The 17,803-nt window shown below is 37.2% G+C and overlaps 1 protein-coding gene across 1 annotated transcript in view; it reads right to left on the reverse strand.

Annotated features, from left to right (window-relative positions):
* LOC149207180 (uncharacterized) overlaps positions 1-13,564 on the reverse strand; it is a 127,500-nt gene extending 113,936 nt beyond the window's left edge. The window contains exon 1 of the mRNA XM_089395669.1: positions 13,329-13,564. Within this exon, the coding sequence (XP_089251795.1) occupies positions 13,329-13,477 (149 nt within the window). The 5' untranslated portion in view covers positions 13,478-13,564. The remainder of the gene's footprint in view (positions 1-13,328) is intronic.
* Between the last annotated feature and the right edge of the window lie 4,239 nt (positions 13,565-17,803).

Raw genomic sequence — 17,803 nt, forward strand, 5'->3', positions numbered from 1 at the left:
GCAAACTCACACTTCTTGAGATTTGTCAGCAATGAGTGCTTCTTTAATGTCTCTAGAAACTACATCAAATGTGAGAAGTGTTCCTCCTAGGTAGCACTATATACCAGTATATCATCCAAATAAACAATAACAAATGAATCTATACAAGGATGCAGTATATCATTCATTAACCTCATAAATGTAGTTGGTGCATTGCATAGACCAAACAACATGACCAACCACTCATACAAACCTTAACTAGTTTTGAAAGCAATCCTCTAGATATCTTCCTTTCTAACCTGAACCTAGTGATATCTTAACTTTAAGTCTAGCTTGGTGAAGTATTTGACTTGTTGCAATTGATCCAATAGAACATTTATCCTAGGCATGGGGTACCTATTCTTGAGTGTAATTTTGTCGAACAACCTATAATTGGTACACATTCACCATCCTTCTTTGTCACTATAAATGATGGTTGACCCACATGGTGAGGTACTTGATCGAATGATAGCCTACCCTAGTAGTTGTGGCAACTACTTCTTTACCTCACTTGCTTCTATAACAAACTGTCTGTACATCCCAATGCTTGGCAATGGAGAGTCGAGCAAAAATTGGATCCCATGCTCCACTTCCCTCTTAGACGATAGCACTTTAGGCTCATGGAACACACCCCTGTGTGGCTACAACAACTCTTCCAATTGTTGTTTATGTTCCTAAGTACACCCCCCTAGGGATGACTTAGCTCTCATGGACTCTTCTACAGACTGATTTTCTCTTAAAAATAACAAAACATATTTCTTGCTAAAACTAATCAACTTTTTGGCTTGGTTGGCACTTACTAGCGAGATCTTTGACTTTCCCTTGTGTGCATTGATGATGAAGGATTTTTTGTCCTTCATGAGGAAGTACTAGTTTCTCTGCATCAAGATTGCATCCTGCATGTACATATAGAGACTCCCAAACACAACTCCACATACATTAAGTGGAATTACATCCAATTCTACCTCATCAATAAAGTCAGCACTAATAGCAAATTTGATTCTACACTACTTGGTTACCTTTATCTTTGCCTCCTTATTGACCCATCCCAATGGATATGGGCTAGGATGGTCATGAGTCTCCAATCCCATTTTCTTGACCAGATTTGCTTTTATGAGATTCACCTGTGATCTTGAGTTGAATAGTGCATCAATTTTCATCTTCTTGACTTGTATCTTTATAAGGAAGAGTCTAGGCATTTCCTTCTCTCCCTATTGCTAAAGGCTACTCAGATTCACCCCCTTCTGCACTGATGTATAGACAATCTTCTCATCCACGTCCAAGTTGCTTTCCACCTGATTACTCAAATCAGTGGCCACGAGATTTTTCTTCCTCGCATCTTTCTTTCATTTCTTCAAATTGAGCTCTAGATGCAACTTCCAACACTTCTCCTCTATATGACTGTGAATGTTATAGTGGTTGTGTTAAAATTGGCAATTAGGACCAAATTCCACTTTGGACAACTCATTTAATGGAGATGATGATTGCATTGAATTCCTCTTCTATAGAGGACCAAAATTGATCTAAAGATCATCTAATTTGGATAAGCAGAAGTGTGTTTTTGAATTTATGCCCACACGTGTAAATTGTTCAGGTCGGCCACATCATCATGTAGGCTCATGAAGCCCAAGAGACATGTCACTTCACCCTCAACGACTTGTATAAATACAAGTGACCTCTCACCTCATTTGGCATCATCATCACTCACACATTCTTCTCTCTCCTTCTCTCATTGGTTCGTACAACTATTGGGCATTCTCTTTCTCTCACACGTGTGGCAAGGAGGATGAATTTCAGACAAAAGTACAGGGCCAAAATTTTCAGGAGTTGACTGAAGTTTGACCAGCATTGACCAAGGATTGTTTGACCAAGTTTGACTGCGATTTTGGAAATATTGACTCTGTTTGACTAGGCCGTATTGATTGGCACAAAAACCGAGATTTTCTAGGCTTTTAACCTACGTTGACCGTAGGCATGTTTGACTACAGGGTTGACTTCAAGATGACCAAGTTTGACCACAGATTTTATGACTATTTTGGGTTGACTTTGACCACTGCTGGAGGTCGAGTTTGATTGCGTTTGACCGAGCTTCAAAGGGGAAGTTTTGTTGTTGTGTTGACCATCTTTGACTTTTTGGTTAGGGCTGAATTTGACTGCAGTTGATTGCAAATTTGACAAGGTTGTTTTGACTTTGATTTTTCAAATCAACTTTGACTTTTTGTACTCTCTCTCTCTGCCGAACAATTGATATAATAATAAGAATTGATCAAAGGATTTTCCCCACATTGGGGTTTTTCCCTGGCATCCACCAAATCTAGTGTTCTCTTGTCTTGGCTTGTCTTCTACATTTTATTTTATGTTCTATCTACAATTACTATCAATGTGATTTATGGTTAATGTGATTGTTATTGGAAAACTAAATTGGAAATTGTCATTGGGTTGCTAAAGGAACATTGAAGTAATTTTGCTAAGCATAGAACATACCATTGTTAACTAAAATTAACATGGTATCGGAGCTCAGGTGAAGACAAAGCCCAAGCAAGAGAGAGAAAAACAATCACTAAGGGAGATTTGTTAGACAAGATTATTGGACTAGCCTCAATGGCTATTACATCTTACTTCAAATTTGAGGATAAGCTCAAGGACAAATTTGACTATCATGCATGGAAGATGACTTTGGACTTGACTTTGGAAGAGCATGATGCCATGGACTGTGCGGGTAAGAATGGTGGAGCCTCCTTCAAATGCACCTGCTGCTGCAAAGACGAAGTATAAGAAAGGTGAGGTCAAAGCTAAGAGAATTATCATAGACTCCATTCAAAAGCATTTGGTTGCCTATATTTCTGATTTGGGAACATCTAAGGAGATGTATGATAAGCTAGTTGGGATGTGAAAATTTGATTACCTAAATCACCACTGCAGCAATTGATTAAGTTCCTTCTATTTGTTAATTACTGAACAAATTATTCACTATTTCCTACAGTAAACACCGAAACTAATACACTGCAGTCTCACCAATTAAATTATAGGCGGAAACAAGAAACTGAGAAAGAAAGAAATACACAACACATTACATTGTTGTTTTTGGACAAAAGTCCCTGTAAAAACCCAATACGGGAAAACCGTTGCAGCAGTTGAGGGTTTTATTATTAAGCAATAGTTTTTTGAGTACAATCTTTGGATGCCTTGCTAGCTATCCAGTACAGAGAATATCACTGACAGAAGAAGAGTGAGAAGTACCTCACATATCATAGGCGATCCTGACTGATCCAGCCACAGAAATGGCTTGCCCCTTACTGTCTTTGCGCTGCCTCTGTGTTGCCTCCACGTCAGCCCAACGTCACAGCGTCTAGGGATAGCGTCACTCCCTCTACTGATCGATTTGCCTCCCAGAAACTTCGATTTCCACCTCCTAGTCTCACACCTCGGCGTCCGGCTTCAGAAATCGATTCCTCCAGCAAAAATATGGACCTCCACAAGGCTCTGCTGCCTCTGCGTCATCCTATGCTGGCCAACTTAGCCTCTGCGCTACCGCTCCCGGATCTCTCTTTGCCTCCTCTGTTGAGTATTCCCAGATCAGGAGAAATCTCCAACCGGAACTATCCCTTCCCCTCACTGCCAATGTTTTACAACTCGGACTCGGACTCGGTAATGACTCGGCCGGCTCGATTTCAATGACTCGGTCGTTGTAAAAAATACATTAAATATTTATTTTTTTTATAAAAAAACATAATTTTAAATATTTTAAACATAATTTTAAAGATTTTCATTCAAGTTTCCAAACACACAGCATTATAATATAGATGGAAGACAACTTTGTATCCATCTGGCCCACATTTGCCAAAAGAAACCTAGCTGCAGGCACCGAGGGTATCAAACCCTATTACAAGCTTTAAAGGGGACATTTACCCTTGACGCTGGGGTTTAATAGATTTATTGTTGTTAATCATATATACTGATATTTTATTTACAGGCCTAGAGATGAATTTTTGAGGGATTGGTGTGAGTTTACATTGAGAATTTGTCATTTGTGACTATCCCTGTTGATTTACAGGCCTGATTATCTTTCCTTACCCTGGCCACTGGCTTATTGGGCATTATCACAGGTCTAAAAGGCTTATTTCTCTTTTCTGCAGCCTTGTCTCGACTCTCCCTCAGCGACCAGCATCTACAGGGTCTCTTCCTTAATGTATACAGTACAGGACCAATAAATTTGTAATTGCAGGCTCAGCGTTGCATTCTGAAGGGGTCACATTGCCAAATTGGAGTCCAACATTCATATCCAGGCTGATTCAATGTTCAAATTTCATACTGAGACAGAGTATACCAAGAGTGTATTGTGGAATCACTGTTATGTCGAGAAATATTGAATTCAAGCTGAGATTGGAAGGATTCATTTAATAATTATAATATTTTCTGCCAGAGTATGTTGAGACTCGAGAGTGTATTACCTCTTTAATATTATAATTATCTGCAGAAATATTGAATTCAAGCTGAGATTGGAAGGATTCATTTAATAAGCAGTACTGTTGAGAATCAAGTCAGATTATTATGATGTGGTAACAACTGTGATATGACGAGAGTGTATTGCAATACTCTGTTGTCTACAGTCTGACAGAGTATGTTGAGAGTGTATTACATCTTTAAATATACCGAGATCATGACTGGATGCCGAGACAGAGAGTGATGTGCTTCCTTATCATTCTTGCTATGCTGAGATGAGACAAAGATTGCGTTTAGACTCCAAAGGCCTGGGGAGTGACTCGGCCAGCTACCCGGCCGGGTTGACCGAGTCACATATGACTCGGCCGAGTCATTGGATGACTCGGCCGAGTCATATGTGACTCGGTCAACCGAACCGGGTAGCTGGCCGAGTCACTCCCCAGGCCTTTGACTCGGTTCGACTCGGCCGAGTCGGAGTCGATTCGGCCGTTTTGTAAAACAATGCTCACTGCAAAAGATCACTTTGAATTCTCTTCCCGGCAACTGTTGTGCTTCAGAAATTTGATCTTTTGATCTCCACTCAATGTCTCTTCCAAATGCCCCTCAAGCCTCCTCTTATAATCTTTCTGTTGAGAACCAATGGCCCAGATTAGATCCTAATCAATGGCTCAAATCATTTTGGCTTGATCCTCGTCTTCTTCTAGCAGTTTCACCCACAGTTAGATTAATACCCTTTAATTATTTTGATTTCCTAAGTTTAGACTTAGGCACCCATTAAAAATAATTAATTATTTTTATAAAACTATCTCCAGGTGGAATTTCCCAAAACGATTTGTGGGTATTATGGAATGCATGTGTCCAAGCCTCCCTGCAAATTTTGAGGCTTAGAGCACATCCGATGCTACTAGAAATCAACATCACACAAATCAGGAATGACCTTCTATCCATTGGAGAAGTTATTGTTGACAGGGAGCTCACTCTCATTGCACTTGCAGGTCTTCCAAGATCATGGGATGTGTTTAACACCACCATTCTCAACAATGACAAGATACCTAGTTTAGATGAATTATTGGCTAGATGCACTCAAGAGGAGATGAGGATGATGGAGAGAGACAAGCCCTCAAATGGAAATGAACCTTCTGCTTTCTCCGCTCATGGAAAGAAGAAAAATAATGTTGGTCCAAGGAGACAGGGTCAAGGGTTCAAGCAGGGATTCAAAGAAGGAAGGAAAAGAAGGTGCTACAATCATAATAGGTTCAACCACTATGCTAGAGAGTGTCCTCACAAGAAGGATTCTCCAAGGGATAACGAAAACAACAACAATTACAAAGGCAATGGCAATCAAAGAAACAACATGTTCAACAATAAAGGAAAGAGGAATGCTCCCGCTGCTCGATATGGAAATGGTCGACCTCCCAAAAGGATGAGAAATTCTAGGTATGAGGAAAGTAATGTTGTAGAAAAACAAAAGGAGTTTTATCTTATTTCCGCTCTATCTACTGCCTCTCCTCCGGATACTTTGGATCATTGGTTGATTGATAGTGGAGCCTCAAGGCACTTCACTGGGTACAAAGAGGCCCTCTCAAATTTGATTGAAAAGAAGACTAATTTGGAGATCATACTTGGAGATAATGCCACCTACCCCATGAAAGGGATAGGTACTGTCACTCTTCACTTAAATCAAGGTCAAACCATTCATCTACAAGAAGTATTGTATGTGCCCGATTTGAAGAAGAACCTAGTGTCTATTTCTGCAATGGAAGATAAAGGCTTCAAGGTAACATTCATTGATGGAAAGGTACATATTTGGCAAAGAAACCCTAAAGATGCATTCACACTTGGATTTAGGGTTGATGGTCTCTATCAAGTTGGAGGAAGTCCTTTGGGAGCCTTGACTTACGATACTTCTCTTCAATTTGAATTATGGCACCGGAGATTTGCCCACCTTCATCAGAAAGCCAACCCTGGCGTAAGGAAGATGGTCACAAGTATGCCCGATTTCAACATGAATCATGAAGGAGTTTGTTAGGGTTCTGCAACTAAGAAACTTACAAGGGGACCATTTCCTCCTCCAAGTGAAAGCCAAACTACCAATATTCTTCAATTGATCCATTATGACCTATCTGGTATGTTGCCCATAATATCATTGGGAGGATACTTATACTATGCAATTTTTGTGGATGACTTCTCTCACAAAACATGGATCTATTTCTTGAAGAAGAAGGATGAAGTGTTCAAATGGGTTCGTTCTTTCAAAGCCTTGGTGGAGAATCAAACAGGGAAGAAGATCAAAATATTGAGGACCAACAATGGAATCGAATATGAATCAAATGAATTCAATGACTTTTGCAGAGAGGTTGTCATCAAGAGGGAGACAATTGTCCCATACGCTCCTGAGCAAAATGGCGTGCTGAAAGGAAGACTCGAACAATCATGGAAGCCACCTGTGCCATGCTCCATGATTAAGGTCTACCAAAGTTCTTATGGGGAGAAGATGCCAACACTGCCATGTATGTTCAAAATAGGAGCCCACATCAAGCATTGGATTTCAAGACACCCGACGAAGTTTTCATTGGTAAGAAACACGATGTTTCTCATTTAGAATATTTGCTTGTCTTGTGTATTTTCATGTGCTTAAAGAGAAAAGAAACAAGTTGGAAGCATCTGGGAACAAAGGTACATTTGTGGGTTGCAGTGAAAACTCAAAGGCATATGGAATCTATGCAACTAGTCAAAGAGATGTGAAAGTAAGCCATGATGTCACCTTCGATGAAGACACTGCCCTTAGGAAAGCCAAAGATCTCCTCATTCCAAGGAAGGATAATGATGATGCTACAAAAAAGCAGGATGAACCTCCGACAAATGAGCCTATGCCCGATGGATCCCATTGATCCACCTCTTGGTGACCCCTCTACCTCAAGTAAAATACCTTTGTGGCTCAAAGATACTCTCGAAGATCCTGAAAGACATATTTCTCCAAGAGGGACATTTCGCGAAAGTAAGAAGCCAAACAGGTATCAAGGGTACTTAGCTGTTATGAGTACTATTGTTCAAACTAAGCCATGTACGTTCGAAGAAGCCGTAAAGCACCAAGTCTAGAAGGATGTGATGAATGAGGAAAATGAGTCTATCATGAAAAATGATGTCCAAGACGTGGTGCCTAGACCGAAGGACAAGTCTATAGTCACCTCAAAATGGCTATACAAAATTAAACATGGCGCTGATGAGAGTGCTGAAAAATATAAGGCCAGCTTCGTTGCTCGAGACTTCTCTCAAAAGGATGGAGTGGGCTATGACGAGATATTTGCACCAGTTGCCCATATACCACTATCCGATCTATTATTGCTCTCATTGCCACTCAAGGATGGAACCTACATCAAATGGACATTAAGACTGCTTTCTTGCATGGCTCGCTTAAGGAGGAGGTCTACTTGGAACAACCTAGGGGGTTCGAAGTACAAGATCGAAGGACACACGTATGCAGGTTAAAGAAAGCCCTCTATGGGTTGAAGCAAGCCCCTAGGGCTTGGTATGACAGGATTGATAGCTATCTTATGAAGTTGGGATTTATGAGAAGCGATGCTGATCCTAAATTATACTTCAAGCTTGAAAAGGACATGCCTCTCATTTTGTTCCTGTATGTAGATGATCTCTTTCTGATAGGTGTAGGACCCTATCATTTATCAATGCAAGAGGGAGTTGGCTTCTGAGTTCAAGATGAAGGACCTAGGACTAATGTACTACTTCCTAGGCGTGGAAGTTTGGCGAAAGCCAGATGATATTTTCCTTTCTCAAGGAAAATACATTATGAAGTTGCTCGAGAGATGTGGGATGGTGGATTGCAAATCTATGTCTACTCTAATGGAACTCAACTTCAAGAAGTTATGTGGAAGTGTTGTTGGGCGCGAATTGGCAAACCCATCTGAATATAGACAACTTGTGGGGACCCTGATGTTCTTGGTAAACTCCCGTCCAAACATATGCTTCATTGTGAATACGTTGAGTCAATTTATGGTCAAGCCTAATCACATACATTGGATTGTTGCTAAGAATCTCTTAAGATATCTCCGTGGCACAATAAACTATGGACTGAGATACACTGCCAGGAATTTGAGGCTACATGGATATACTGATGTTGACTAGGCTGGTAGTGTGGTGGATCAAAAAAGCACGTCTGGATGTTGCTTCTCATTGGGGTCTGCTTCAATTTCTTGGATGAGCAGGAAGCAAAAATCGGTTGCTCTAAGCACCGCCAAGGTTGAATATATTGCAGCTAGTATGGTTTGTTGTGAGGCTGTTTGGTTGAGGAAGCTCTTTAGTGAGCTATTTGAGCACATGTTGGATACCACCGTGATCTTCTGCGACAACTAGAGTGGGATTCGCCTTTCAGAGAATCCTATGTTCCACGACCGCTCCAAGCACATTAATATTAGGTACCACTTTATCTGGGATATGGTACAACGGGGAGCAATAAGGCTCCAACACATTAGGACTGATGAGCAAGTCGCAGACATCCTCACAAAGCCCTTAAAGAAGGTCAAATTCTTAGCCTTCCGAGAGAGAATTGGAGTCGTTGAAAGCCCCTCCCATGAGGGTCCCGCTTGAGTCGGACATTGAGCTTTGGGAGCTCCTAGGGGCTTGGGGTACTTCTTAGAGCTATGAGTGACCATCGTGTGAGTGGTTCACCTTCCCCTATTGGTGCGTTGTGTACAAGGTGAGTGGTTCACCTGCCCCTGTGATATCCCATGATGGTTGACATGTGTGTAGGGTGAGTGTTTCACCTTCCCCTACGATTGATAACACATGTGTGTATGGTGAGTGGTTCACCTTCCCCTACAATTGACATATGCATAGGATGAGTGGTTCACCTTCTCCTATGGCATATGAGTAGGATGAGTGGTTCATTGTCTCTTACTGATGCCCCAGCATACATCCTACCCATGTAGTCTGGGACTCATGGGAAGTACCTCTCATCTAGCCAATGAGTTGGGAAAAGTGGATAGGGACCATAGCACTACCGATGGACGCATCGTGTATTGTCGTACTCCTTATGTCTAGGATGCATGGTGTTCAACAACTTGATCTGAGATCAAGTTTGATTGAGGTTCTACCTCTGGACTGACTTTTGTTAGTGGAGAGTGGTAAGGTCTTGTGACTCACTCTCGATCAATTCTTCTTCATTATTCATATCAGTATTCAGCAGAGCAGAGATAAGATGAGATATAGAGATGGTACATGACGAGGAGTATTCAAGGATTGTTTGAAGTTTGACCAGTGTTGACCAAGGACTATTTAACCAAGATTGACTACGATTTTGGAGGGATTGACTCTGTTTGACCAGGCTACATTGATTGGCACAAAAACCAAGATTTCCTGGGTTGTTTGACCTGCGTTGACCGCAGACCTGTTAAACTGCATGGTTGACTTTAGGTTGAACAAGTTTCATTGCAGATTTTATGAATGCTTTGGGCTAACTTTGACCACTACTGGAGGCTGAGTTTGAATGCCTTTAACCAAGCTTCAAAAGGGAAGTTTTGTTGTTGTGTTGACCATCTTTGACTTTCTGATTAGGACTGATTTGACTGCAGTTGACTACAGATTTGACATGGTTGTTTTAACTTTGATTTGGCAAGTCAAAATTGATTTTTTGTACTCTCTCTCTCTGCCAAACATTTGATTTAATAATAAGAAGAATTGATCAAAGGGTTTCCCCACATTGGGGTTTTTCTCTAGCATCCGCCAAATTTGGTGTCCTCTTGTCTTGGCTTGTCTTCTGCATTTTATTTTATGTTCTAACTACGGTTACTATCAATGTGATTTATGGTTAATGTGATTACTATTGGAAAACTAAATTGGAAATTGACATTGGGCTGCTAAAGGAACATTGAAGTAATTGTTCTAAGCATAGAACATACCATTGTTAACTAAAATTAATAGGTTGCAATAGTTGTTAAGATCTTTGCACTAGTGTGTTGTGGCTATTGTCATTTTATCTTTTCCTCCTTTCCACTTCTTCTTCCCCTCTTTGGAAGCTTCCTGGTACTCCTGCATTGACCTACTTGATTGCTTTCTTATGGCCTATGTTCTCCAGGTATGATGCCTATGCTCAAGCCTTGTCCATCGTTTCAGGTTTGAACAACATCACTTGCTTCTGCAAATGGTTGTGTAGAGTCTAGACCCTCCAAATACTTGAGGAATACATATGGGTTCTTTGGGGAGATACCTAGTATTGTGGCCATTGAGATTGAGATTGACTACCAAATTGACCGGTAAAAGAGGATTTGCCAACTATGCCATCTTCAAAAGATTGAGACTAAGGAGCATTTCATCTTTTGTTGCTCCATTTATTATGAGATATGTGGGAGATTTCATTGCCTGTTTAAGAGGATCCAAACCCTCTCAAGTTTCTTCCAATACTCAAACCACAAATTGCTAGCCATTTACATGTAGAAGGCCCTCAGACTTCATTCCCACATTCTCCAGGCTTCTCAACAAGATCAAGTTTAGCAGATTATGTCCTTCTTCTAGGTGCTCCTAACAGCCAAGGCACCAAATGATAGATTGACAACAACATTGCCTCGAACTCCACATTGGTGTGGACACAATGGACCATTCCCCTTCCCCAAAGACCTCAAAGACAACACCAAACCAGATTTATTATCAGCAGGCGCCCGAGGTCACTTAGATACTAGCGGTAGGTTACTTCTTCCTCGCAATGGTGCAGGAGAAGGTCCGGATCTTCCCTAGCTCTCACTCGAGGCACCATTCTATTTTGAGTTTTCTTCATTCAACCTAAAGTGTAAGGAGAGATAGATCTAGTGGATCATGACCTAGGCCCTTGCTACTTTCTACAGCCGACCACACTTGGAGTCGAGAGTTTTTCAAGTTTTATCATACAAACATTATGTTTGTACTTTATTAATTGTTCTTTATATAGGACACCTTTTGGTACCCTGCTTGTATCAACATCATTGTACTTAGCAGTCCCATTGACCTACTTTTGTGGTCATTTCGCTGGACATTAATATAGTTATCATATCTTAGCTTAGTGGTAGATGGATGGCTGGTTACCTAGGTAGTATATAGTGTATATTGAAGAGAAAGAAAGTAGATCGACCAAGACAGAATGCTAAACATTGATTATGGTTTCATTTCCTTCTTCTCAAAAAATGTTCGTACTTTATTGACTTCCAACATAACATATGTTTCTTTGAGCTAAGGACCACTTTGGATTTGTCAATAGATTGTAAATTCAAGAACAAGCACTTTCTGCCTCAAAAGACAAAAACATTCATCAATACTTTCCATTCCTTACCTCATTAGGTGTTTTAGAACAAGGCAATAATGAATTCAAAGCAGTCAACTTCAAATTGACTTATTTTTATAAGAATTTTATAAGAGTGTAGTATGAATCCATTAAACAATGAGACTATAGTAATTAAATTGAATTTGAAGAAATAGCTTCAATATAATTCCAGAAGCTATTTCTTCAAATTCTGAACACCACAGACACTTGCAAACATAAATTGAATTTATCTGCCCGCAGAAAGACATCCGCACAAATTGGTAACTTCTTATTATAGAGTCTAATATACCAGTCAATAGAATTGTTCTATCGCTATTTTTGCTAGAAAATGGATCAAAAAGCTATCAATTATCTAACTGGTATACTTGCACATTTGCATTGTATTATCGTAACACTGATCTTTTTAAATACTATGAGTAACTCTCTAGGTTTTCTGTGTTTCAGAGAAGTGCTCTATCATTATTATGATCCCGTTCCCAAAATTTAAGATTATGCATTTGAAAATTACTGAATTAGGGATTGTACATGGATTAAGGCACTATCTGTGGTTTGACTTTGGCTTTCATATAAATTAGGGCCATTTGCCAAGGGCTGTTTAATTAAAAGTTACGAAGTTTGGAATGGCAATTTTGGCATTTCACACAGAATTAAGTTAGGCTATAGTGTAAAGATAAAGTTAACTAACTTTGGCTAAATTTTGCAGACAATCATATGCCATTACAGTGCCTCTTGAAGTACTCTTAGATTGCTGGAAACTGTGTTGCTGAACTCTGGGTTAACTCTGTAATTCAAATAAGGTGATATATGGAAATTCAAGTCTCAAGGTTTTGGGTCGACGGATGGAGAAGGAAAAAGGATACAATTGCTCAGTCATGCTGTCAATTAGTAAATTTGAAAACCACCCAGAGTGAACGCCCCAAGTGATGGTAAAAATGGGAGTTATCTTTAGTGCGACTTTTTGGAGTTTTTGGTGCCAGAATCTGGCAGAAAAATTTGAGGTGAAATCTTGATTTGTGTTATTCAAACTGGTTCTTTGACTGTATATATGGATTCAGCACCTGAAAAACGCCTAGGGTACTTCTATTGTGCAGAGTTACCCATCAAGATTGTGATTTCAATGAATTTCTGCCCGATTTTAGAGAAATTAGACCAGAAAAATACACCAATAGATTGTATATATATAGATGTTTATGCTTTTGTCTTCCTCTGTTATAAGATGCCGGTAATTTGATGCCTCCATGGTTTTATATTAATGTAAGATATCTATCCTCTGTTAATTTCCTCTTTGATCACGCACCCTAAGGTCTCATCCTAGTAACACTCGGGTATTTCAAAGAGATTGCTAATAAATGCTGTAAATTATTTTAGAATTTTATTTTTTTCCAGAATCGTAAACTCTGTTTGAACAGCAAGCACAAAACCGCAGATAAGCTAAAGCAATTTTAATGGATTGAACTACAATCAAATTCATGAAATACGTAATACCATGTCAGATGAATATTTCGTCATGAACTCCAGTAGAGTTTAGTAATTATGAATGAAGAGAATTGGGGATTAGTACCTTAATACTCCCCATAAATTTTGGGATACCAGCCATCGCGCGGTGGCACGAGCATCACTAGGATCCGGCTTGGACTGCAATTCATATCCGTATGCAACCCCGCTATGAAAGGCAAATAAAACAGCCCAAACACAACGCTTGACATCCATTTCGTTGCGATGCGTTTGTGTACTTGGCGTTCAATTATGAAACCTGCGGGCTCATAAGGACAAGAGTGTCCCTTTTTTATTTGAAGGGAAAACCACTTAATAATTTAATGAGGGAGGAAAGAAGGAAACCGGTTACGTTACCACCTTAGCTACCAAATTATAGGAAGCACGTCACGCCACCCAATTTTTAGTAATTTAGCAGTAAAATAATTTATTTTACTTTACTTAATAGTTTTTTATAGTTTTTTTTTTTTTTTTTAAATTTGCTTTTTTTTTATATTTTAAATTTGTTTATGAATCAAATTAATTAAATCATAATTAAAAATAATAAATATATTAAATTAAAATTAAATAATAAAACCATTTTCTATTTCATAAAGATATATGATTGAAATTAATTCATCTCAATTAAAATTAATAAATAAAATGGGAAACTATTCTAAATTTTAAATATAATTTGAAAAATAATAAATTTATAATCAAACTAAATAAAAATAAGACCAATAAATATATAATCAAAATAAATAAAATCACTGAGGGTTGCATATTTCAAAATATGTTTTAAATCAGCGAAATAAATTTTTATAAATAACTGATTTAATGTGTAGGGATTCAATTATTGAATTTAGGCTTTTGTGATCCATATGAAGTTGAGAAGATTCTTCGGCGAAAATCACATAGAGATACTTTTGTCAACGCGAACCAACCACATAGAAATACTTTTGTCAACGCCAACCAACTAGTGTGGTTCATCCTCAGGACAAGTTGAACGAACAGATCTCGCTTTGCATATTAAATAGATAGAGCAGAACATCCAACGACAATGACAATAGCTAGATTTGACGGAAACAGCTAGTTTGACTTTGATAAAACTTATTTAATTAGATAAGTTAATTCGGTTATTTATATTCTTAAAATAAGTAAATGGATCATTTTATAATTATAAATCTATATTAAAATAAGTAAATTTGAATAAATCATAAAATAAATTAATCTAAAATTGTGAGTTATCAAAGTTATTATATAAATATTAGTTAGTTATACAAGTTAAAAATAGAGTAATCTATAAATAGCTAACTATATTTTAATCAAAATATAAGTTAAAGAGACATATGTTTATAAATATATATTAAAATAAATTAATTTAAATTAATTTTCAATTAATATATATTAAAATTAATTAATTTTAAGTAAATCAAAAAATAAATTAATCTAAAAATGTTAGTTATAAAGTTATAATATATAAATATTAGTAAGAGTTAAAAATAGTGTAATCTATAAATAGTTAATTATATTTTAATCAAATTATAAGTTAAAGGAACATATATTTATAAATATATATTAAAATACATTAATTTTTAAAAAATTAATTTTAAATTAATAGTTAAAAAGTTTTTTAATTATTAGAGAATTCAAGGGTTAGAAAAAATATTATAATATTTAAAAATTAATTAATATTTTATTTAAGGGTAAAAAATTGGTGTATTATCCTAAATTAGCTTCAAGAATAGTTATTAGAATAAAACAACAGCAAAAATAAAGTGCTATTACAATAACTCCACCTATATCGATCACAACAAGGGAAAAACATACTAAAAACAACCAGATCAGGCTAAACGAAGGGAGGGGAAGAAAGGAAGAAAATGACTAGGAGGAGAGGGCTGGGACCCAGCAACTACTGATCTTCTAGCCATCCTATTTATTGAGATTGTTCGGCCTTTTTTCAATCTCAAGGGCTTCCCTAAATTTTCGGTGATGGAATTGCGACACTCTAGCAATAACACTAGCTTCCTCGATGCAGACATGATGATTGGTTTTCTCCACATGCTCTGGTAAAGCGGAAGACTTGGTTCTCATATGCTTAAGGTCAGCTGTGTGCTCACTAATCTTTTGATTAATGGAGCGACCAGTGTCACCAATATAGGGGGTCCCACATGAACAAGGAATAATATAAACCCCTTTCATGTCCTTGGGGTCGATAAGATCCTTCACTGATTTGAGGGACTTACGAATGGTGTTAAGAGGTCTAAAGGTTGTGGGGACATTATGTTTTTTAAGAATCCTCGCAATCCTATCCGTGGTCCCCTGAACAAACGGAAGATGGACACCAGGAATCCATTCTTTAGGTCCTCTTCTAGTTAACGAATTCTTAGCTGTTTTGAGGAAAGCCTTATGTCCCAAGTGTCTGCTATAACCATTCTCAACAAAGACATTAAGGAGATGGGATTTCTCCTCCTCGAAGCTCTTTTTATCAAAGATTCTTAAGGCACGAGTAGCAAGGGTGTTGAAAACCCCCAACTTTTGGGCCGGGAAATGGTGGGAACTAGCATGAAGATACTGCTCCATATGAGTTTTCTTACGAAACACTCGGTGGGAGAGGGAGCCATCATTATTCTTAGAGATAAGAATATCAAGGAAAGGGAGGCAACCATCGACTTCTTGTTCCTTAGTGAACTTAATGGCCGAGGATTGACTATTGAGATGATCGAAGAAGAAATCTAACTTTTCTTGGCCATGAGACCAAATGACATTAGTGTCATCTACATATCTTTTCCAAAGCTTAAGCAGGAGGCGGGCTGAGTTTAGAGCCTTGGATTCAAAATCTTCCATAAAAATATTAGCAACAACAGGGGATAGGGGTGAGCACATGGCAACCCCACATTAAAACATATTTCAGATTTTTTTTTAAATTTTAAATTTTTTGGGGATTATTAATAAATTTTAATTTATATTAATATAAATAAATGTCAAGTCTTACTAACATAATTGGCTAAGGATAAACCTGGTTAACAAGGTGACTCAGGATCAAACCTCATGGGGTGGTTGTGCGTTGTACTAGGCTGGAGATATGCTAAAAAATCCAATCAGCTAAGGCCTGGTGTAGCGGCTCCTCAAGCCACAGGTCAAACCGTGACGATCACAAACAACTTGACAAAGAAAAAATATATATGTATAAAAATAAATAAAATAAAATTTAAATAATTATATTGGTAAAAAGAATTGAAGTCTTATTACAAAACTAAATTGAAAATATTAAAAAAATAAAACAAAAAAATATTGCTAAGTCAAAATTTAAAAGTAATAAATTGATATAGAAAAAACAAGGAAAAAAACTTATGACTAATAGAAAAAGAGTTAAAAGTTGTTTTAGTGGTTTTTGAAATTCTTAATCACAAGAATTTTTTTAAGAAAGTTATATACATTAATATATATAATATAAATATAACCAGTTTAGATTCATCTAGATCTATCAATCAAATTTATCTAGGTGCAAACTTCTATTTTTGAGTGCAAAATTTAGGAAAGATTTGCACCTTGAGAGCTTTGATCCCTCTCTCAGATTTATAAACCCATAATTAAGATGGATCTAGACTGATTTTAAATATAAATAAACCATAAATATGGTAAATAAATAAAATAAAATAAAATTATATTTACTCTTGATGTATGGTAAATAAATAAAAATATAGATAAACAAGAGGTGTGGTAAATAAATAAAACCTCTTTTAATATTTACTCCATAAACTTCTTTATATTTAATAAAACTCAAAAATGAGGTTTTATTTAAGTGAAGCCTATGGGCCAAATACTATGGGGCAAATAATTATTAATGATATGGGTCAAATATCATATTTATAAAAAGAGGTATGGTAAATAAATAAAAATATATCAAATAGGATTAAAAATCAACATCTAATTATATACCAAGCCTATGGGCCAAATCTCATCGCAAATAAAAGAGATATGATAAATAAATAAAAATATAAATAAATATGGTAAATAAATAAAACATCTTTTTATATTTACTCCTTAAACTTAGTTATACTTACTAACACTCAAAAAATAGGTTCTATTTAGGCCAAGCATAAGGGCCAAATACCATGGACCAAATTATTATTAATACCATGCAAGAAAACACTATTAAAAGATTAATATTATTATTATTAAATCTAATATTCATATTAATATATTATAATATTAATATTATTAAATTTAATAACTTTGGGTTAATACAATATTAAATTTGTTATATTATAATATATATTAATATATCATGATATATATAAACTCTAGATATATATGGGAGGGAAGAACAAAGACATAGAGTAATAGAAGTGGAGAGATAGGGGGAGTGATAAGGGAGAGATGGAGATAAACTGAAGGAGAGGGGAGAGGAGGAATGAAAAGAGAGAGAGGGAGAGGAGTGAGAGAGGTAGAGAAGGGTAAGATAGGGAGAGGGAGACACAAAGATGGAGGGGAGAGAGAGGGGAGGAAAGAGGGAGGGAGATAGTGAGAGGATTGGAGGGCAAAGAGAGAGAGATGGGG

This window comes from Pinus tabuliformis, chromosome 1_2 (genome assembly GCF_031772625.1).
Source record: "Pinus tabuliformis cultivar Carrire ecotype Pingquan chromosome 1_2, CPIR1, whole genome shotgun sequence".
NCBI classification, from domain to species: Eukaryota; Viridiplantae; Streptophyta; class Pinopsida; order Pinales; family Pinaceae; genus Pinus; species Pinus tabuliformis.